At 61.6% G+C, this 22,985-nt stretch overlaps 1 protein-coding gene across 10 annotated transcripts in view; it reads right to left on the bottom strand.

The window, feature by feature from the left end:
• FOXP4 (forkhead box P4) overlaps window positions 1-22,985 on the bottom strand; it is a 61,655-nt gene that overhangs the window by 13,744 nt on the left and 24,926 nt on the right. For 5 of the 10 annotated variants that reach the window (XM_082778454.1, XM_082778459.1, XM_082778456.1 and 2 more), the window contains exons 3-8: window positions 17,758-17,847; window positions 9,897-10,019; window positions 7,989-8,075; window positions 2,375-2,525; window positions 1,880-2,084; window positions 1,573-1,677 (exon numbers count right to left, since the gene is read on the bottom strand). In XM_082778454.1, the coding sequence (XP_082634580.1) occupies window positions 1,573-1,677; window positions 1,880-2,084; window positions 2,375-2,525; window positions 7,989-8,075; window positions 9,897-10,019; window positions 17,758-17,847 (761 nt within the window). The remainder of the gene's footprint in view (window positions 1-1,572; window positions 1,678-1,879; window positions 2,085-2,374; window positions 2,526-7,988; window positions 8,076-9,896; window positions 10,020-17,757; window positions 17,848-22,985) is intronic. The other 5 variants (XM_082778460.1, XM_082778461.1, XM_082778463.1 and 2 more) reach the window with 3 other exon arrangements.

The following is a 22,985-nucleotide window of genomic DNA, read 5'->3' as shown; positions in this document are numbered from 1 at the left end:
AAAGAGCACTGCCCCTCGTTTCGGATGTGGAAGGCGGCGGGGAGGCTCGGCGGGCTGTTTGCGAGAGGTTTCCAGCCCCAACTTGCAGAAAGGAGTTAGGTAACCGGGCCCGGCTGCCAAGCCCGCCGTGCTCCTGCCTTCCTGCACTGCAGGCCCCGGGCACGGCCGCTTGTCCAAGCAGAAAACCACCCCCAGAGCCTCAAATGTATGGGAACGGAGACATCTCCCCCTGACACCCCACAGGTTTTAATAAATCAGAGCCCCACGGAGGTGCTCTCTTTTTTCCCCGAGCTGCCTCTCCGCCGTGCCGTGGAGCCACCCAGCGCTGGGTCCCCTGGTTCAAGGCGAGCTCCTCGCTGGGGCCGTGCTGAGCCTTTGGGGCTGGACGCTTTCTGTGTGTCCGTCCCACACCCAGACACACGCTCACATTCGCAGAGAGGGGGCAGAAACACCTCACGAGTGCTTCCAGGGCGCAGGCTGAAGTCTCTCCTCCAGCCTCGGCCCAGCGCACAAGCACCGGGTGCGTTTTGGGGGGGCTTTGTAGGATGGGTGCAGGCCCCCTCAGGCCCCCGGGGAGCACGGCAGGGCTCTGCTGGCACCTCCACCCAGCCCTTGGACACCCCCTGGCAGCCCCAGCTCCGGTTTCCGAATTTCCAAAGCGGAGTTTTACTCATCTGCCCCGCACAAACATGCCCCGAGAGCCGCGGCGCTGCCTTATCGAGGCTCACCCGGTGAGTCAGGGGAAGGAGCCCACAGCAGCCGGGCTTACCAGCTCCCTGCACAGCCCCCAGGCATCGCCCCGCCGCCCCCGGCCTCCTTCACGCCTCCTCCGGCCTCCCCCTGCTGCCTTCACACCTCCTCCTCCTCCTCCTCCTCTTCCTCCCCAGAGGGCTCTGCCCCGCTTCCATCCCTGGGAGCGGGGAGGTTGCAGCGGTCCGAGCTGCCTCTGCCGTGCCCAAGACCCCAAAACCCCAAACTTTTTTCCCAAAAAACCCCAAAACGTGGCCGAGGCAGAGCCCGGGGCCTGCCCCATGCCTCTCGCCTCAGCAGCACGCGGAGCAGACAGCAGGGAGGAGAGGGGGGGGGGGGACAGCAGCGAGCCCGTCACTTCCTTCTGATGTCTTTGCTAAAAATCCCGGCTACAAAGAGATCTAATTGCAAATGAACTAATTAAGTAAACCTCTGACGAAGCGTGAAAACAATTTGTTTGACCCTGACGCTGGCAGAGGGCTCCTCGACAGCCGAGTTAATCAGTCAGCGGCGGGGCCCACGAGCGGTGTCAGCGGCTGCCGCGCTGCCATCTGCTTCCTCCCCTCCTCTTCCTCCCCCTGCTCTGCCCCCCAGGAGGGAGCTGCCAGCCCCCCTCGCCTCCTGCCGGGGGCTTTTCTCCTCCAGCATCGAGGCCTGGCACGTTTTTCCCTTTTTCCCCAAGGTTTTCTCCTTTTTGGATAGCCGAGCCTAGGGGGCCGCACCTAGTTTTAGGGTCCCCCCCCCCCCCGGTGCTGCAGTTTTTGGGGGTGACCCCGTGGGCTCGGCTGGCCCCTTCTCGCCCCAAAAAGCGGCAGCACTTACTTGACAAACTGTCCCAGGTCCTCACAGAGGGTTTCGCAGCCGGGCCACTTGCACTCTCCGTGGCCGTAGAGCGGGTGAGAGCCGGGGGTCTCTTCGTGGGAAGAGCTGCAAAAAAAAAAAAAAATAGAGGGAAGAGCCCCAAAAGAGGGAAAAGCCCCGTCAGGAGGGGAAGCCGGGGGGGTTCAGGGATTTCCACGCGTGGGGCCAGCCCTCGAGACCTTCCCAAAGCACCGTGGGGACCTGAAGCCTCCCCGGGGATGGCTTTGGGGGGGGGATAAAAGCCCGAGGGGCCGGAGCTCGGCTCTACCTGTCCCTTCTCGGCGTGTGCATGGTGCTCTGCCCATTGGGCAGAGGGTGGTGGGAAATGGGAGGCGAGACCTTGGCGGCCGAAAACGAGGTAGAGTTGGAGGTGTTGGTGGTGAGGTCGAGCCCCTCTTGTTTGATGCTGTCCTCGACGGGCTGGGCGGCCGTGACCTCCTTCCAGAGCTGCTGGAGGTCCGAGGGGCACACGGCTGAGGGGGGGAGAACACGAAAAAACAGGGCCGTCAGCAGCAGGGGGGGCAGAGGACGGCAGCACCCACGTGCTGGGCTCGCTCAGGACCCGATAAAACCCCCCCAGCCCCGCTGAGGAGCCCTCACCACCCTCAAACCCCAAACTTTTGGGGTAGGGGAAGCGCCAAAGCCCGCACCGCTCCTCGGCACCGCTCCCGGCCTTGCTGCTGCAGCCTCCCCTCGCCGCTTTTTGGGGGAAAAACCGCAGCCGTGGGGGCGTCCCCCGGTGCCCCCCAACCCCGTGCCTTACCTTGGGGAAGGGTCTGCAGGGGCACGGTGCCCTGGCCGGGCGGGAGGCTCACCAGCCCCTGGCGCTGCAGGTTTAACAGGTGCTGCTGCTGGAGCTGCTGCATCTGCAGGAGCTGCTGCTGGAACGCCAGCTGCTTATTCCCTAACGGCTGCTGGGAGACAAAAGGGAGGAAAAGAAAAACCCCGTTAGCGCCGGCATGGCAGGGGGGGCCTGCCGGGGAGCAGGGGGCACGGCTGCACGGCTTGCCGGTGCCGGCGGTGCGCGCCGCGGCCCCGCGCCTCCATCGTCCTGCCCGCGCTCAGCTCGCGGCCGAGGCAGGCAGAGGCTTTGATCTATCGGAAGAGGAGGGGAAGAAAAGGAGAAAAGGGAAGAGAGAGAGAGAAAAAAAAAAAAAAAAAAAAAGGCATTGAAAAGAGAGGGAGCGAGCGGGAGCCGGGGGGGTTTGCTCGGCGCGCCGAGAGCCGGCTCCGCTCGCCAAGCGCACGGTGCCCGCACGCCGGGGCTCGGCCACGGGGCAGCGCCGAAGGAGAGGGGGGCTCCAGCTCCCAAAATGCATCCTAACGCTACCCGGATGTACAACGCCCTTCGTCAAGCACGGAAACAATCCCTCTTCACCCAAAATGATTCGCACGAGCCCCTCTTTGGGGGAAGGAAGGGGGGCACAAAACGGGCGCCGCAAGGGAGCAGGCGCCCAGCGCTCCCGGCCAGCGGGCGCCAGCCCCGATTTCCCCCCCCGCGTGGGGGGCACGGCCCCGAGCATCCCGGGGGGGCTCCCCCACCCACTGGGGGGGGGGAGCTGGCTGTGCTCTGCCCGGCATAAGCGGCCCTAAACTTGTTAGGCAGGACGGGTCTCTGGGGAGGCCCCGAGAAATCCATGAGAATTAACTGAAGGGGAGAGAATTCAATTAGGGATGGGGAAAGGCAGCTGCTAATCCGAGCCGGCCACGAGAGGGGAGCTGCCCCGGGCTCGGCCGGCCTCATTAGCGGGGCAGGCGGCTCGGTAACCCCTTGAACCCCTCTGTTTGCTCAGACGTTGTTTGCAGGTTGCGAGGAGCCGGGCTGGCAGCAGCGCCCTGACCTCCCCCAGCTCCAGCCCTGCCCTGCAGCTCCGGGGAGGGGTGGGGGTGAGCAGGATGGGGCCCTGCTCGGAAATCCAAGCCCCCGTGCCAACGTGCTGCCCTTATCCCCCTTCCCACAGCTCTCCCCAGCCAGATGGCATTTTTTTCTGCTCCTGGCTGGGGCTGAGCGTTGTGGGATTCGGGCCCCGAGCCCCCTGCCCGGTGCTCGGGGATCCCGTGGCACCCCCCAGCCTGTTCCTGCTGGGTGCAACGATCCCCGAGCCCGGCCACCAGGCACAGCCCCCATCCCCACACCCTACAGACGCTGCTGATGCTCGGCCTTGGCTCTGAAATGGAGCAAGGACAGGCTCCAGGCACTGCCCTGCAAATCCCTGTTGGGCCGCGATGTAAGGCACGACCGTGAGCCCTCAGCGGGGCACAGAGTGTCGAAATCTGGTCTCTGAGCCTCCAAGGGATGCCCCAAGCCCTCCCTGCCCCGCAGCCCGCCCCAGGAGCCATTTCCAGGAGCGACTCCTCTCCGGTCTCCCCCCGGCCGTGCACCTCTGGAGATGGAGGCGCCCGAATCCGAGCCAGTTCTGCTTGGAAAAAAAGAAAACCCTGCAAAAAGCCGAGCGGTGAGGAGCCAGGAGGATACCTGGAGACCGTGATCCCGTAGGGCCATGAGTGATATGGGGAAGGAAACGGGGCCAGGGCTGCGTGACAGACACACACACACGTGTCCCCAAACCGGAGCGGGGCCGGGCTCTTCCTCCTCTTGCCCCGCTCTGCCACCACCCTTTCCAGTGGCCCTGGAAAAACCCAGGCTCCCCAAACACTGCCTCATCCACAGCCCTTCCCGGCTGGAAGCAGGGGGAAATTGGGATGGGTGAAGCTATTAGGGTCCCCAGCACGGTGTCCCCGGGCTGTGGAGGCTGCTGGTGGAGCCACAGTACCCCGGGGCCGTGGGGGACCCACGCGTGGTTCTGCGCCTTCGCACGGCTTAAAGCACCGCGTGCGTCCTTCCAGCTCTGCCAGACCACAAGCACGGGGCCCAGAGGGGGAAAACGAGCCCGGGAGCTCAGCACGGAGCTCTGGGGGGTTGGAAAATTGGGGTTCACCCACAGCAGGGCGCGCTGCTGTCTGCCAGGCCCCAGGGAGGATCCAAATCCTGATGGGCTCAAACCTGCTGAGCACAGCGTGGGTGGAGGGGACCCGTCCAAGGCACCCAACGGCAAGGGGTCCCCAGGGATCAGCCACAAAGGGGTGCAGGAGCAGACCCTAAGGGCTATAGGGCAAGCCCTGGGGTCAAGGCTTGCAGTCTGACCACGAGCAAAGCCCTGAGCCCGGCTGCGTTACACCAGCTCGAGCCTGAGGGCCAAATCCTGCCTGAACAGCCACCGCCACGCACGGGAACATCCTAAATCCCGGCTCAAAAACTGGAAAAAAAGCCAAGCAGCGAGGTCACTGGTTTGCTCTGGAGAAGGCAGAGCCTGAATTCCCCCCCAGCCTGGTCTCCCTGATGGGTGCTGAGCCCGGCACCGCCGGCTCCTCTCCCCCAGCCCTCCTGGGGGGCTCCCCTGGTTTCTGGGGTTAGGGCGCAGCGCTGGGAGAAGCAGAGAAAAACCCCAAAACGCACAGAAAGCGGTTACCCATCCTCGTTAGGACGGCTCCTCGTTAGGGCCTTCAGCCCCAAAGTGTCCCCCCTTGCTGCCAGCGACCCCCCTGGTGCTGGGTGGGGGCTCCGAGCCCGTTTTTTCGCCCCCCCTGTGCTCCGTTTACATTAGACGCAGCTGAGTGGGTGCAGCTACCGGGGCAAGAGGCGCCGTCACTTTGATTTATGAGCACATCAAGAGGACTTTCGGCGTGACACTGGGGACTGACAGGAGCAGTTCATTAAGCTGACGCCGAGGTCAGGCAGCAGGCAGCCCCCCGCCGCCCCCCTCCCCGGCCCCAATGGACTCGGGGGGCGCTGCCGGAGCTGGGGGGACCCCGTGCAGCTGGTACCGGTGGGGAGAGCCGGGTGCCTGCACCCCAGCTGGGTTTGGGGTGAAAAAAGGGAAAAGAGGGAGGGCAGCTGCTCGGCAGCCCCCTGCCACCAGGTTAAGGGGCGGCACGGAGCCGTCCCGGTGCTGCGCTGCACCCAGGGTGCTGCTGGGGCTGTGCCTTCACCCTTACAAAGCCACGTGGTAAAAGGCTATGGGGTGGCTGGGACGTGCCACAGCCGTCCCCCTAATGTCCCACCCTGCTGCCCTGCTCGCCCCGAGCCCCCCCCGGCGTGCCACAGCTCCCACCAGCCGCACACGCCGAGCACCCCCCTGCATCCTCCCGGCCAGGATGCTGCCGACGGGCGCTTCCCGGCACGCTTCCACCCTCTGCTCTCCTGCTTTTCCTGCTCTTCCCCCAGCCCCCACTTTCCCCGCGGGGGCTCCTGCCGGGGAGATCTGAGCCGCTGCTCCTCCGCAGCCTGCCAGAGGCTCCCGGCACGACGCCGTGCCCACCTGCTGCTCCCCCCGCGGCGCTCCGAGCCGAGCCGAGCCGAGCCGAGCCGCCGGCATCCAGCCACGGCGAGGCGAGCCCTCGGAATCAGAAGAGGGAAAGCAGAGCGCGCTGGGTTCACAAACCTCGCGGCGGCCTGTAATTAAAGACCGCCGTGGATTTCCATGAAGGAGCCCCAAGGCCGGCCAAAAGCGGCTCTGCGGCGGCATCCCAGACACGCCAGCGATCCCCTGCGCCGTCGGGGGAAGCGACGGCACCGCCGCTCCCAGCAGGCGCGCGCGGCTGCCAGATGCAGGCTTTATTAATAGCAGCCGGGTGAACCCGCAGTGGGGGGAGCTGACCCCGCTTTACGGGGCTCGCCGCAGCCCCCCCGGGGCTGATCCGCCTGCCCAGAGCCAAGGAGAGCTCCCTGAATGGGGCCAGGGCCGCTTTTCACGCAGTGCTCTCCTCCTGCGAGCAGCTCGGAGCTGGCTGGGGGATGCTTTGCCTCTTTGCCCTGTTTTTTGGGGAGGGGGGATGCCGTGGCAGGCACCCCAGGGACCCCTCACTGTTTGTCCAGGGTGCGGGGAGCCGGGCACGCAGCCCTTCAGCAGCACCCCTGCGTGCTCCTTCTGCCCTCCAGCCTGCTCCGACACTCTCAGCAGATAAATTTCTTGCTTCCCCTGCACTGTTTCACCCAAACACGCGCTTTTCAGACCGGGAGCCCGCTCCGCGATCCCTTTGGAGGAGCTTAATTACCTCCTAGCCAGTTGCTGCAATCTAACATCGCCCCGGCCAAGAGGGAAGTCCTTGAGGAAGCCCAGATTTATGCCTCCCCCGTTCCTGGAGCGCAAGCAGCTCCTCCAGCTCCTGGAGATGGCTCCGATAAAGCCTGACCCCGCACACACTGCGTAAATACGGCAACAGCCCGCAATGAAAGCCCGGGTCAAAGCCTATTGAAGGCTCGAGTGGGCGCCAGCACGACCCCGAGGCGCTCGAGGCTCCCCGCTCGCCCCGCGCCGACGCGTGCGCTCGCAAGCTGCAGCCTGAAGTCGTGCACGGGCTTCGGCGCTTTCTTCCTCAAAGCCAGCTGGGATTTTTTTATTTTTACTTTTTTAATGCAATTCGCTTAAATTGGGGAGGTTTTCCAGGAGTTGAGGTTGCAACACACGGCCCCAGCACCCTCACGTGCTGATGCTGAGCTAGGGACAGGGGTTGAGCAGCTCGGGTCCATGTCCCCCTGCACCATGGGGCAAGGCAGGAGCCGAGGGATGGCCCCACGGCGATGCTGCAGGCACAGCACCACGCAAAACCCCCCCTTGCAGCACCAGGTGCACTGATCGGGGAGGAGAGGGGTGAAAATATCTGGGGGGTTGGGAAGAAAACAAAGGGAGAGGCGATGTCTGACTGCTGCAGGTCAGGGCTGACCCCACAACGCCGTGCCAGCGCATCCCCAAAAGTGGGCCCAGGGGAAGAGCTCTGAGTGTGTTCCTACGGTCAGGAACAGGAAAACCTGTTGTGGGAATGGAGTTATTATACACGATCGATGCGATCCTGCTAGCATGAACGCTCCCATATCCCCAAATTCCCTCCCCAGCCAAGGGCCCAGCACGGCACAGCGCCGCCGACTGCTCGCTGCGCGCTGCCGCCAGCCCCTGCCCGAGCCTCTCCCTCCAGAAAACCTTGCTGGAAACGCTGCGATTTCACACAGTGCCTTGGCTTCGTCAGAACCGCCTTTCCTGGCACGAAAAGCCTTGTTTTGGGTTCCTACCTGACCAGCCCTGCCTGCCTACCTGCCAGGGTGCTGCCGCGCTGGTTAGATCAGGACTGCGCCGCCCGACCCAAGCCGTGCCGAGAGCCCGCTCTGCCCTCACCCCACAAGGAGCATTTGGGGGGCCCCCCTGTGTCCCGGGGGGGGCCGATCCCGTGCCCCACGTCCCCTTGGACATCCCCTGTCGGCTCCCAGCCGGCTGCCAGGATCCGCACACGCCTTGTTGTTTTGCTGCTGGTCCCCCTTTCATTCGCAGCCAGATCTGATGGCAGCCGGAGGCTGGGCCCAGCACCCATCTGCGTGAGCTCACCTCTTTGGGCTGCTGCTTTCCAGCTTGCTGTTGTGTCAATAGCTGCAGGTGAAGCTGCTCCTGTTGCTTCTTGTAGTATTCCTGCAACTGGGAGGGAGAGGGGGAGGAGAGAGAGAGAGCGGGACGGATCAGCAGCAGGAACACCCGCTCGGCTTCCTGTGTCTTGGTGCCACCCCGTTCCCGGTGCCACCCCATGCCCACCAGCTCCCAGAGCTTTGCTTCAAGCCCTCTGTGAGGAGCTCCACCACCTCCCATCAGCTCCTGGCTTCGACTTTGGAGGAAAAGCCCCTCTCCGAGGCCATCCCAAAACCTGGGAGCCCACTCCAAGGGCCTCCCGAGCGCTCCGGATCCCCACAGCAAATAAAATCCCCCAAAGCGCAGCAAATCCCCAACCTGCTGTGCCTTTTACCCTGCCTGGTGCCACCGGTTTGGGATCCTCCACTTGTCTATCACCCACCGAGGGGGTTCCAAGCCCCAGCTGAAGGAAGGAACGTGCACCCCGGGGATTTTCCAGCTGCTCTGGGGGGGGGTTGTCTGATGGGGCAGAGACGAGGAGGCGAGCAGCCCCTTTGCAGCACGATTTTTTAGGGAGAGATGCCCCAAACACCTCATAAAAAGTGCTGCTGAACTGGGGGGGCTCCCGGTGGGCACAGCTTTGCCTGGTGCAACCCCACAAAGAGCACCACAGACGTTGCCCCATTCCCTCTGCGGGCACGGGGGGGACCTTGGGGCACCCGGCCGCGGCTCGCACAGCGCAGACACCCCACGTCCTCGCAGCACCCCATCTCCCGAGCTGGGAAAACAGCCCGAAACAAACCACCGGGGAGGCTCCCAGCCCCCATCACCACGGGAGGGATGCTCTCACCCCGGCCCCAAAATAAACTCCTGCGGGCTGGATTTGCTGCGCGCAGGAGGGGCCGGAGGCACGGGGAGGTCAGCGCAGGCAGGCAGCCCTCGCCCCGCGCAGGGGCGACGGCGGCGGCTCAGGAATGCCCCTTTGGATGCCGGGAAGCCTTTATCAGCTCGGGGCTGACAGCGCTGACAGCAGCAACTTTGCTTTTTCTGTCGGCGAACAGGTTTGGAAAGGCTCGGTGTTTACCCGAAAGCCAATCAAAGCCGGGGCTCTGCAACATGGTCGAGCGAGGCTGCGGGAACATTGGGTCAGGGGTGAGAGGTGTGATGTTTGGTTTTCTGCTGGTGGAGAATGCGAGCTATTCCGGCCTGGGTTGTTTAATTTGCAGTCAAACGTGTTTCTTTATCCGGCTCCAAAGAGGCTCGGAGAAGGACCCACCCAGGGTAGTGTTTACCCTTTGTTCTTTCCCTGGGGCCAACCTTGAGTCCTTATCAGCCTGTTTGGAGTAAACAGGTACTGGAGGCAGGAGGAAGGGTGTGGAGGATGCTTGTGGGATTTCTCCTTCCCTCTCTCCCGCCAGCGGGAGGTGTTTACCCAAGCAGCCCTGCTTTGTTTCGGAGGTTGGAGTTGTTTTTTTGTGTTTTTTTTTTTTTTTTTTTTCCTGGCCTCCCTTTTGCTTCCCTCCCCGCTCCTTTGACGCTGGGGAACGCCGTGAGAGGCAAACCCAGGTCTGGATCCTGAGCCGCGGGGAGGTCTCCAGCAGCCACCCCAACTCCCGGCCCTCCCCAGGAACCGGCCAGCCCCAAACTGGCCCCTTGGTGTGCTCTGAAATCCCGAATCGCAGCCGGCTGTGCACCATCAGCACGCACAGCACCCTTCACCCCTTGGTGCTGGACACTCTGGGGATCCCCAGGGAAACACAGGGGGAACACAGAAGCTACGGGGGACGGGTTCCAGACCCTCTGCCTGTGCCAACTGAGCTCCAGCACTCAAGGGGAAGAGAAATGGTGTGGCAGGACCCGGGCGATGCCCAGGCGGGGTGGGAGCAGCCTTACCTGCTGCAGCATTATCGCCTGCTGCTGCTGCAGGAGGGCCTGGAGCTGGGGCGGGGAGAGGATCTGCTGCATCTGCTGCGGGGTGATCATCTGCGGGGACATCATGGCCACGGACACGGGGACCTGCGGAGAGGAGAGATGTGTCACGCCGGGCCTGGGGAGCTCAGGGTGGCATCACCCTGCCAGGCTCCCCATTCCAGCCTAAAAAGCCTTCCCCCAATGCCTCCCGTCCCTAAATCCTCTGCCACCTGCTTGACCCGCTCCCACCACGCCTTCCCCATCTGGGCACGCCGAGGCCACCGCAGGGGATGTGGGGGGGAGGTGGCGATGGCACGGAGACGCTTCCTTCACCACTGCAGGAATTGGGCATCGAGAGCACCCAGTGGCACCTGGCTTCCCAACCCCAACCCCAGCCCCTTCCTCTCCTGCAAGGGCACGAAAAGCCCCCGAGAGCTGGGACTGGGCTCCTTCCCTTAGGGTTTGGAGAGGAGAAGCGCCGCGGGAAGCAGGGCAGGTCACTGCTCACCCAAATAACTCTGCACAGCAGAGGAAGAGGTGACCAAGGTTCTCCGCAGGCACATCAAAGCTTCACCTCCAGCTGACACCAGTAACTCACCTCGTTACCGTGCCAAGCGTAGAGAGGGCTCAGAAAACCTGCCAGCCCCTGCCTTTTGGTCAGCCTAACGCGGGCGCACGCCCCCGCGACGACGCGGGGAAGGTGTCGGTGACGGATCCCAGGCCGGCCGCGAGCAGGTCCTGCCCAGGTGGGGCAACGCCGCCTTCCTCAGGGCAGGCACACGGCCTCCCTTATGTAGCCCCCGTGATCCTGGTGGCCAGAAACCAGCCCCAGTCCCTTTTCCCAGCCCGTAGGAAGGGTTACGGCCCTGCTGTCAGTGCGTAATGCTCCCTGGATGCTGCTTCTTGTAGGAAAGCAGCCTGGCTCCGCCGTGCAAGCCAAGCGCCAGGCACCTCGTCCCTCCGCTTGAGGATCCCAACACGTCAGGCACCAAGAGACAGAGAAATAAAGCCACCGGCCCCAGCTCACCCAGCAAATCCCAAAGCAGAGCCTGGGATCCTACAGCCCCAGGGCTCCCGAGCGATGCCCAAAGCCCCCCTGGCTCCTGACCCACCTCCCCCCTGTGGCACCCCGTGGCAGGCATTGGGCCGCGCCGCAGCGCGCTGACCTTCAAGGGAGATTGCAGCGGCTTATCTGTTTACTCAGGCATTTTGCTGGAGGGAGGCGAGCGGGCCGAGGCCCATTTGTCACCGGCGAGCCCCCCCAGCTGCCGCCGGGTCCGAGTTATTTATTAATTGCTGCCTGTTCACACCCAGGGCTGCTGCTGGGGCGCCCTCGGCGAAACCAGCCTGGGTGGCGGCGATGGGGATGCCTGCGGGCACGAAGCTCGCCGCTGCCCTGGTGTCCCTGCAGGGACGCTGGCCACCCTAAATCAGACTCCCCCTTCCACGTAGAAAAGGGACCAACCAAACTATCCCACCCCAAGAATTATAAAACCAGGAGCATCCCCAGCACAGAGCTGCAAAACCCGGTGCCTGCAGCACCGTCGACGCCGACTACAGCAGCATCAATTCCGGCCAGAGAAACCCAAACCACGGCAAATCCGCCTTGCAAAACAGACAAGGAGCTGCTGTTCGGGCGCTCCATCTCTGTGCACGAGTGCTGAGGGCGGCCAGGTGCCGGCAGACAGCTGTGCACAGCGCTCGGTGAACATCTGGCCAGGAGGGATGCCGGCGGGGACGGCAGCCCACGCGGCGGCACCGGCACGGCGAGCGTGCTCGAGGTCCGCGCCCGCTCGCCGGGAGCTAAGCATCCTGCTAATTTCCCTTTGCCAATTCATCAGCTGGCAACGTGCTCGGAATGAGAGCCCCTAATTAATTGCTCATCCGCATCCCCCCCCATCCGGGCTGCCTCCCCGCCCCCCGGCGCCGCGCGGCCTCTCGTACACGTTTGCTGGCATTTTCAAATCGGAGGCATCCTAATTACCGGAGAGTTATAACACCTTCCATTTCTCGCCCAACGGACTGACACCCTGTCAAGAGCAAAGAGAATTGCCAGAGGTTTTGACAACACTAATTGCCCCTATAATCTAAAAACACAAAGGAGAGGCGATTAGTCGAGAGGGCCCCAGCTCTCGATCCGACACGAGGTTTTCACAATGTTACAAGAAAACAAAAGCGACGCTTTTTAGAGTTTGATGGCTGCTAACAAAAGCAGAATTATATTTTCATACAACCTTTGTCTGCATTAAATGGCTTTTTCTTTCCGCGCTCAGATGCAGGGTTTGACACGGGGAAATGGCGGCGGCACCGAGGTGTGAACGGGGCGCGCGCGCGCGGGCACCAGGAGCAGCAGCACGCGGCGCCTTCGCCGGCTCCCCGAGCCCTGCTGGCCAAGGCCGAATTTCCCCCCACCCTCTGCCAACGCCCCCCTCCTCGCCGAGGTTTCCAGGGAGGGCAGGAACTCGAAGCAAAACGGGAAATTCCCGCATGCAGCAAGTTTTCGCTCCTGCTGCGGTCGCTCATCCGGTTACAGCCCCAGCTGCCTCCAGCGCCTCGTGGGGACGGTGACAGCTGCTGCCTGGCACGGAGACCCCGAGGAAACGGCTCCCCCCAGCCTGGCTGAAAGCCCCCGGGGGCACCCGCTGGCTGCTGACCCTCTTGAGGGGGGGAACAGCATGTGGCAGCCCCCGGTGCGCCGAGGAGCGCGGTGCCTTGGGGTGCTTGCGGGAGGCGCACGGTGAGCGAGCTCCACTGCAGCTGGGGACGGGCAGCCCAGGTGTAGGGGGGATTTTGGGATCCAACACCCCCAGAAAGGCCAAAGGGAAGGCGCTGAGGAGCTCAGCACACCGTAAGGACGGTGTGTGAGCATTCCCCAAGCTGGCTTTTCATCTCCCACGCACCCAGCAGCGAAGTCTCCTCCACGCAGCAAAGCCCAACCTTGCACGCGGGACGAGCCGCAGCACCCACACCGCTCTGCGCAGCCCCAAACCCACACTAAGGCAACACCAGCAGCAGAATTTGGGGGTTTTCCCTTCTTCTGCATCCCCCACTTTGGGAACCGACCCCGCAGAACCCAGCGTAGTGGCTCAGGGTCTCGTCCCTGGCCGCGTCTCTCCGTGAGCGGCGCGGGCGGCGTGCGACGAGCGGGCATCTGCCAGACACGGCGCTGGAGAAGGGCTTGACTCACTCCTTGGCCTCCTGCCACCCCGCAAAACTGCTTACTAACAGCTTTGGCTGCCTCACAAAAAGCCCCGACGCTGTATCTCCGCTTCGCGAACACAATCTCGAGGGGGTGATTTTCCAGGCGGTCGGGGTTGTAATCCCGCCGTGCCAGAGGACAGGGGCGGCCGGCGAGGGGGCGGATAAAGCAGGCGGCGGGTGGAAAACAAGACGGGTATTAAAGGGGGAGCTCGGCGCTCGCTGTAAGCCCGGAGCAGCCCTGCCAAAGCCGGCTGCGCGAAACGGGATTTGGCCGGGCGTAAAACGCAGCGGGATTGGGGAGCGATGCCTTTTTTTTTATTATTATTATTAATTTTTTTTTTATTATTTTTTTTTTTTTACGGGAAGCGGATCGCAGGGAACGCGCCGTCCTCTGTACCAGGGGAACGCCGCTGCCGGCTCGGGGGATGAGGCAGAGCGAGGGATGCCGCAGACCAAAGGCTGGGCTGGGCTTGGCCGCCTGCTCGCAGCACCTCCCAATGGGGCCAGGGGAGCCCCCGGCAGCCCCAGAGTGCCAGAAACCCCACAGCCTGCCAGAAACCCCCCCGGAGTGCCAAAATTGGCTAAGCCTCGAAGCATCCCTGCATCCTCCGGCACCGTCACGCCGAGCCATCGCTCCCACCAGGAGCCACCTTGGCCACCCTGGAATTAGAGTCTGGGTTTCCACACCTAAAGCCCCATTTCCAAGCGCGTCCCAAACCCTGCCACCTTCTTGACCTGGGGGGTTTTGGGGTTGTGGGGACAGAGCAAAGCTCTCGTCCCGCTGTGGCACGGCGCACGCCAGCTCCCCGCTGCCCGCAGAGCCCAAGGCGCTGCGCATCCTTGTCTCTGATCTAATCTCGGGTTTTAACTCCCAATTAGAAACAACAGCAAACACGCTGGCGCTGTTTGTCTTTTTTTTTTTTTTTTTTTAAAGCACCCATTTCAAATCCAAAACCAACAGAAACAAGCCCGGGACGTCTGCTCGGGAGGCGGGGAGCTGGGAACGGCAGGAGGAGCGAGGGAAGGAGCCACAACCAAGAGCAGCCTCACATCTGCTGCTGTTGGGGGCCAAGGATGAGAGCAAACACCCTGGTGGACCCCCCAGCACCCCCTTCCCATGGGTGGAAGCAAGCAAACCGCTCGCTTCCAGCCCCTCTAGGGCAAGCAGGTGCTTGCACCCAACCCCTCCAGCCCCCAGCCCTGATCCTGCACCACAAACCCCGAGGCCGAGCGGGCTCCAACCATCTGCAAGAGCTTCAGGTGCCCGTGGCCAGGCAGCCACCCATGGGTGTAAGCCCAGCACCATCACCCGGGCTCCCCTGCTTTACACCAGGCTGGGGAGAGAGGAATCGGACACGCGCAGTCCTGCGAGGGAACCCCCAGCTCCACGCTCAGGCTGGAGTCGGGGGCTGTGGGGTTATTTTGTGCCCACCCGGGAGGACAGGGTGCTGCGCCCTCCGGGTCAGAGCACGGCATTAGGGCCTTGCCCCCACTGTCCAGCTGCACGGGAAGAAAAGGAGGACTCAATCCCCTGCGTGCGCAACCCGACGCGCATCCTCATTAGCGCCGCGCCCCGCCGGGGAGCACTAATCGCGCATAATTGGGCTGCGAGTTGCTGGAAGTTGAAAGGAGCTGGCTGGGGGATGCGGCGGCGGTGGAAAGGGGCTCCTGGGCTTGGAGAGCCGGGGTTTGGGAAGGAAAAGGGGCAGAAGTGGGGGCGAGCAGGGGACGGACCCCGGGGCCGCAAGTTCGAATGGAAAACCCAGCGCGGCGCGAGCCCAGCCGGCCGGGCTGCTGTGTTTTTTTTTTTTTCCTGGATGGGAACGCAGAAGGGCTGGTATTGATCTGTCTTCATTACCCATTTCACTCAAGTTTCAAATCAACAAAATACACTTTTCCGCTCCGCTGCCCTCCCCGCCACAGCAGACAAAAGAAAAGCAATTTCCCGCAGTTTGCTCCAAACTCCTCGCCCCTTCCCTCGGCGCCCTTCGTCCCTTCTCCCCTTTCAGAGGCTCCGTTACCGCAGCGAGTCGCTCGCCGGTGGCTCGGAGACCCCAAATCCGTGCGCAAGGGACCCCAGAAAGCCAACTTCCACGGACACCCCGTGATTCAGCAGCGTCTCAGAGCCAGAAAGTGGCCCAGCACCAAAACCCCACAGCATCCCACGTGCACGTGCAGCCTCCCTGCTCCCGAACACCCCAGGTTCACGCAGGAGGAGCACCGCGCCAACCATCCCCGGCAAAGCCCTCAGCCACGGGGCTCCGGCAGCCCTCCGCCGACGAGCCGAATGGTTTTGAAGTTGCAAGGAAACCAAATCATTTAAAAAACGTTTCAGGGTGTTGTTTTTTTTTTTGTTTGTTTTGTTTTGTTTTTCCAGGCGCAGCTGCAGTCCCAGCGTCAGCTGCGGGGCTCGGCGCACAGCTACACCTCCAGGCATCTGGGGGCAGAGAGGGTTCATAGTAAAAAAAAAAAAAAAAAAGGGGAAAAAAAAAAAAAAACAACCATAACCCAAGATCCCTATCGAGCCCAGCAGCTCCTTGTTTGTTTTTAGGAGCGTGCCGTTGCCGACTGTCATTAATATTCCTGCTGGCGTGGTGCCCCACAAACGTCCCGTCCCCTCGGCACGGTGGCAGCGAGGGCACGGTGAGAGCGGGGACCCCGCAGGGCTCCTGGGGTCCGAGTGCTCGGCACGGGGCCGCGGCGGGGATGCTCCACCGGGGAGCTGGGGGGGGCTACGAGCCAGCTTCACCCCCCCAAAAAAAATCCCTGGTGGTGTGGAAATCGAGCACTTGGTCCTTTTGCAGGCTCAGCCACCGGCTCGCGCGGTTATCGGGGATCCTGGGCGCTCACCTCCCAGCCAGCCTTCCTCCTCCTCCTCCTCCTCCTCCTCCCCGAGCGGCCGTCCTGGCCAGTCTCATCCACACCACGGCCGTCAGATAAACTTCCTTTCAAAGGAGCCTGCTTAATCCTCTATCTCCCCTCGTTCAGATCCCGCTCCAGCTGCCGGGCAGGGGGAGGAAGAGGCCGGCGGCTGAGTTATGAGCTATTTCTGACTCACGTCTACAACTTTCACAAGTTCTTTTGCAACACAAAAAAAGGGAGGAGGGGGGTGGGGGGGGGGGGGGGTGAAAGAGGGCGGCAGATCCAGTTAACTCTGGCAAGGCCGGGCCAGATGGACGGCAGGACGGCCGGGACGGACGGACGGAGGTGGGAGAAGGGAGGCGAGGGCACGAGGAGGCGCCGGGGGGCCGGGGAGGCTGCGGGCGCAGCGCGGCCGGGGGAGCGGGGCGCCGGTTCCCGGAATCTGACTTCACTCTTACTGCCTTTGTCCTTCGCAGATATTTTCCATGCAGTGACTGCATTTCCTTCCTGAAAACGCTGCTGGAAAAAAGCCGCCCGGTTTGTGTGCCGCAGAAGCCCTGAGTAATTAGCGCTGCTCAGCCCCAGCTGCGGCTTTCCCTGGTGCTTCCCAACCCTGCGGGTCCCCCCATTCGGGGCAGGTTGGGGGCACAGGGGGCTCCCCCGGTCCCAGCGAGGACAGGGTGGCATCCACACGGCTCCACCAGCACCTCACACACGCCGAAATCGAGCCGTTTCGTGAATTTTGGGGGGAAATTCATATTTCCCCCAAACGGAGCTTGGCAAGGCCACGCGTCTCGGCTGCCGGCCAGGAGCACAGGGGCGCACGGGGGCTGCCCCCAGCCCCCCAAAAAAGCCAACCCGGTGATATTGGGGGGGGAAAAGCAACTTCAGACTTGCATCCGAGATGCAATTCTGCAGCTCGGGGAGAAATAAATGGGAAGCGTGCCGGGGGGAGCTTTAATCCCCCGGGTTTGGGGAGGAGAGGAGCCCGGCCCCAGCCCCGCTCGCCTCCTCCCTGCTGCCTGCGCCTGGCATGGGCAGGACCTCCAGCTCTGAGAGCGCGCGTGCTAATTACTTTCCTTTGTTAATTAAGCCCACGTGGCTCTAATAAGGTAACCTGCTGTTCTCCGATAAATTTAATTAGCCTGAAGGGAGAGCCCCTCCGCACAGCTATTTAAATTGTCACTTCCCATTCGCTCGGGCTTTGCTTCTTTCCGCCTGGCCCCCCTCTCCGGGTTCATACCCCTTCGCTGCCCCTTTTCTCGCTGTTTTTTGCCCCATTTGGCTGGCCGAGGGAGGGAGCAGCAGGACGGTTCCCCTTCCACCAAGGGTGCAGGGTGCAGCCTGTGGGTGCTGTGCCCACCCAAAGCTGGGTTTTCCTCTCCAGCCCCACACAATGCTGGACCCCGTGCCGAGGCCAAGGGGGCCACCAAATGGGCCACCAAGTGGGCCACCAAGGGTCCCCATTCCCCCAAAAAAACACACAGCCTTGGTCCCCAAGAGCATTTCCCTCCCGAGCTGCTCTTACAGAGGAAAACCTAAAGGAAAGGGATGTGCATGCAGCCTGGGGCCGACACTAAAAAAAAAAACAAAAAAAAACAAAAACCACAACAAATTTCTGGAGGTTTACAGGGGATTTAACTCTTTGTGGGTGCGCTGCGGCCATCCCGAAGGGGGAGGCGATGCGTGCTGGTGCCTGCGCTGCCCCCCCCCCCAGCATCAGCACCAGTTTGCAGCCGAGCCCTTCCCGAAAAAGCAGGGGGAGGTCCCTGGGGCTCACCTGCACCGCCGGCTGCTTGCCCTCATTGCTGCTGGGGGAGCTCAGCCCCGTGGCCTGCTGCAGCAGGAACTGGCGTGCCACCTGGAGAGCCTGCAAAAGAGACACACTGGGGTGGGCAGGAGGAAGAGGCCCCCCCCTTTCCCCATGCCTTCGTCCCTCTTCCTCCTCCTCCTCCTCCTCCTCCCTCTGGGCACGCTCGCCCTCCAGCTCCGGGGGCAGCCGCACGGGGTCTCCGCGGGTTTTTGTTCCTGGGGTGTGAGCAAGAGGCTGGAAAGGAGGGCAGAACCCCCGGCACGCTCTCCTGCAACACCAGTATGACCAGTACATCCCATTGCAAACCCCGCTGTGCCCCCAGGCATTCAGGGCACGGCTTGGGGCCAGCCTCAGCCCCGTTCCCATTCCCTCCTCCGGCCACGTGCACCCTGCCCCAAGCAAAGGGTGCCCAAACTGTGCATGGGAGAGCTGCAGGAAGGGTCTGGCTCCCTGCTGGGCTATTCCACGGGGCCACCAGGAGGATTTTTTGCTGAACCTGATGGCCCACGTGTCTAAAGACAGAGCGTGTGTTTAACGACACCGCTGGTCATCACCCTGCAGCACCAAAATGTCCCAGGCACCACCCAAATTCGGGTCATGGCCAGCGCAGGATTACACCCGAATTAATAACCTGTGAGCACGTCTGCATGGAGTTCACGAAGATACCAAAGGAGTTTAGCAAGCGGCACAAGCGACCGAGATAAAACCCGCTCCTTTTTATGGGTGTTTGCCTTCGAGTTATTAATTTCCTTAACACGCACTTGTTTGCAGGGATAGGGGTGTCTCGCTGCGAAGTCGCGCAACAGGCAAAAGAGGTAGAAACCCAAGGAAATCAATAAAAAAATACTGGTGGAAACACACGGAGGCACCAGCACTGAGCAAGCCACACATAAGGAAAATCCCTTTCCCATAAGGCAAATCCCACAAGGAGACTCGGAGCAGAGAGGAGTCCAGGTGAACACGCGAATGGGCCGGCACCGTGCAAAAAGGGCTTCGTCGGGAAGGGGGAACAAAGCTCCAACAAACCCAACCCCGCAGCATTCTAAAAAGTTGCTTCTAAAGCATCTTTTTTTTTTTGGAGGGGGCACATTTCCCTACAACCAAGCCCTCGTGGTCCTGCCTGCCCACCAGGGTTTTATTATGGCGGGGGGTGGCCCAGTGCAGGGGTTCCCCGGCTGTCAGCGCCCCCCCGGCCGTAAATCACCGCGTGCGCCCTGAGGAAGGGCTGCTGGATAATTCAGAGGAAGGGCCGCTGGTTAATTTGTCACATTTCCAGCTCTAAAGAACAAAGTCGTGCCCTGGCTGGTGGCCCCGTGCTGCCTCCATGAATCCAAATGCAAACCGGAGCGGCGCGCACAGTGTGAACGCGCCCCAGCGCACAGCCCCGCTCCGCTTCCCCATTTACTTCCCCCCTGCTTGCCCCATTCCTCCCTGACACCGCTGCTCAACACAGCACCCACCAGGACTCGTCACCCACTCTTCCACCCAAAGCTCCCCTTTAGCACTTCTCCCCGTGGCGGGGTCGCTCGGGAACGGCGCACGCAACGGATTTAGCACCAAGATGTCTGGGTTGTGCCACAACTTTTTGGTTTGGTGGATAAAAGCCCCCTGCACAGGGACAGCGCGCTCGAGGAACGAGGTGAATTTTAGAAGCAAGCAGAGGTTTTGGCTGCAGAGGTTTTGGCTGCGGTCTGGGAATCTCAAAACCAAAGGGAGCCCTAAAGGAGAGCCCGCGATGGGGGCTGCTAGATTTGAAGGAAAACAAATGAAAAAGCAATTTCCCTGCCTTGGACCTTGCTGCTGGGGCCAGGGTCCTGGCCAGCATCTTGTTTAGCAGCTCCCCGAGGGCTTTGCCACTCCCAGCTTGCAAAGCCCCAAATTTTAATGCCACCCCCCTGAAGTTTGCCAAGCCCCCGCACTCGGCGTGGGCACCCCGGCACCCGCACCAAAGCTCTCCCATTGCCACCACTTCTTCCCCTGCATCCCATGAGGGCTGCTGGGGATGCTCGGGAACTTCATGACCAATAACTCACCAACTCCTCGCTTTACCCAAATGATGAAATAAATAAAATAAAACCCCCTCAGCTCCTACTGCTGGCGGAGCCAGCGCAGCCCCAGCGCAGGGCGCGCTTCTCCACGGGCACGTTATTTCCCTGTTATTACCCCTAATAGATGTGCATCGGTAATAGGAACACAAAGCCGTGTGACAGTTATGACAGCTCCAGGTCTGATATTTTAATTACTTTTTGAAATGAAAACAGTAATTCCAGTTAAAAGCCAAGGGTGGAGGAAGTCAATCTAAGGCTGCTCAGCACCCGCGCGGCTTCTCCTGGCAGGGAAGAGCCGGGCACCCACCCGGGACGGGTGCTGGATCACCCACCGACCCCAGCCACGTGTGCACACCGGCTGCCCGAGCTCTGAGGATCTCTCCACGTGTCCGTTTGACGGCGCTTTGCAGGGATTTGCTTTCTCCAAAGTTCCTCTGCAGCTTGCAAGGGCTGCGCAGAGCTGCTGGAAGCGGCTTGTGCGCAACGAAGGGGTGAAGGAAGGCAAGCCCCGGGTGTTGTGGCGAGCCCTGCACGCTGCTGGGGATGGGGACACCGGTGCCACACTGCCACTGCTTTGCAAACGAGCTGCCTGCTGCTTGTCACCCAGCCAGAGAGCTTTCCTGCTTGCCCTGGGGCACACCATCACTGCTTTCCTCCAGGGAAGGGCAACTTTGGTTCTGGAGCACGGAGATGTCACCTCTGCTCAGGGACAGCCACGTGCCGAGGGCTGCCACGTCCCTGCTGGCCAACAGGGACGGATGCCACCGTGCTAAAGGCAGCGGGATGGGGTGAGGTGGTGAGGCAGGTCCCCCAAAACCCGGGCAAAAATCAGCACGGAGGTGGAGAAAACACAGCCAAGGCCGAGCAGAGACTCACTACAGTGCAGGCCATGCGCAAGGCAGAGCTGCTCCCAGAATCTCTCTTTCTAAACCCAAATAATCCCTGGGACATAACAGGGGACAGAAACCCCCCGAGAGCTGATATTGGCGATGCCACCCCCAAGCCCTGTTTGTTGGGGTTTTATTAATTTTTTTTTTTTGCATAGGCAGCAAGCAGCAGCGCTGCCGGCGGGGAGCTGTGGGGCAGCCCCCAGTTTTTAGGAGTCTCCATGGTCCCTGCAAACTCCACGCTGAGTTTTATTCGAGCTGGCAAATGACTGGTGGCAGAAGGTGGCTCGTGCCAGCGCCGGGGAGGGGACAGGAGCCCGGCTGGCACGGGTGCCACCGAGCCCCCAGCAACCGGGGCCACGGGGGGCCCGGCCGCCTGCCCTGCTCCGCATCTCAGGGGGGAATTTAATTCACTCCCCGCTGGCTCCCTCACTTTGTTGTGCTCTGAAGCACGAAATTACAAGATTTACAGGAAAAAATGACATGGCCTTACAATCGCACACGGGGGCCTCCCCGGCTGCCCCCCTCCCCTCCCTCCCTGCCGCCTGGCAGCGATCCCAAGCAAAACCCAAATCGGGCTCAGCCGCGGACCAAAGGATGCTGCAGACATGGTGTGCACGGGGAGCCCCGAAAATGTCATACCAGGGGAAGATCAAAGGTAAAAGGCGCTCAGGAGCTGATAGTTGGGAAGAAATTAGGGCACCCTCGGTACCTGCAGGCATTAATCTCCCTCCCCCAAGGCAGGAGGAACAGCCCCAGGTGCCCCCCAGGGGGGATAAGCACAGAGGGTGTCGTCCACAATCTGTCCTCCTGGCTCAAAACACGAGAAAGCAGAGGGAAGAAAGTCTTCTCCCCTAAAAGCAGATGTGCTTTCACCTCCTGGGTCTACGAACTGGAGAAAAAATGATTTTTCTTAAATTGTATCCTGCTGCATGGTGTTATTCAAGAGTCATTAGCACGTTACCCGTAATTAGGAACGAATGGGTTGTGTCAAATTCATCATGCTCCTGGATGGCTCCCTTTGATCAGCAAATTATCCCATAAAAAAAGTTTGTAATGTCTCAGACACTTACGTCAAGAGCTGATGCTGTTCGGCTTTGCCCTCCTCGAGAGCAGCAGGGCTCGGGGCTGAGGAAGAGGATGAGGAAGGGGACGGTGACCCTGCCCCATGGAGGGGCAGCTCACACCGAGAGCCCCCAGACCCACTGGATGCCTGGGGCAGGAAGGATTTGAACCTCGAATCTTGCATTTTGCTCGTTTCATTATTCTAGCTTTTTGCCTTCCTCTTTTAAGCATGAAAAAACTCCGTTGCACCATTTTGGACGCGGTTTCGCCAGCGCCTCGATACATTCTGCACTACTGCTCTAATGAGGCAGCACAGGGCCCAGAATAAAACAACCTGTAGCTACCCCGGTTTCCACACAAGCATTTTTAAAGCTGACCACAAACCTGGGAAGTACCCAGATAAGCTGGCAGCACGCTGGAGGAAGCCCCCCCCAAATTCAGCGCTCCCATCTCCGTCCACTTTTGGTGCTGCCCCATCCGCGAGCTGCTCTGCAGCTGAGCTCCCGAGCACCAGGAAGGCTAAAAGAAGCAGGGGAGGGTAAATAAAACACACCTCGGATGTGCCCACGGAGGGGATGCCCCCAGCCCCGTGATGCACGGAGACGGAGGCTGCACCAGCCGGCACGGAGAGGCTGCTTTTGGCTGCCTCCCCCCGGCAAGGATCGCAAAATTCACTTTTTTCCCCTGGGGAAACAAAGTTTGCACCAGGCCCAGGTGATGGAGGAGGCAGGGAGAGAAAAGCACGGCTCACCAGCAGCGGTTGGGATGCCTGAATCCCACTTCAGCCCCTGAGTTATCCCCTTGTCCTTTATCTTCCACCTTTTAATCCACGAAAGCTGCCAGCGCCGAACCTCTCCAAGGTCATCGCCGCCTGCTCCGGCGGAGAAGCAGCAGGTGAAGAGCTTCCAAAGTTTGGCGAGGACGGAGACACCCCTGGGTCTAAAAGCACTCCTCAAAAACCCGACAGCTCAATGGAAAGATCTCGGCTGGGGTATTTTGTAGCTCCCTTACCCCAGCAGGTATTTTGTTTCGCAGCGTTGCCGGTGCCGGGATGCCGCAGCTGCCGGAGCCAAAAGCGCAGCCACTGCTCCCTGCCCAGCCCAGGGTGGGACCCGCCACCCAAAAATAGTGGAGGGAGTTTCCACCTGGACGGGATCAAAGCTTCGCACGGGGTTTAAACCTCCAGCACCTTAAA

The sequence above is a fragment of the Aythya marila genome (genome assembly GCF_965140915.1).
Source record: "Aythya marila genome assembly, chromosome: 24".
NCBI classification, from domain to species: domain Eukaryota; kingdom Metazoa; phylum Chordata; class Aves; order Anseriformes; family Anatidae; genus Aythya; species Aythya marila.
This window is presented reverse-complemented; position numbering and strand designations above follow the sequence as displayed.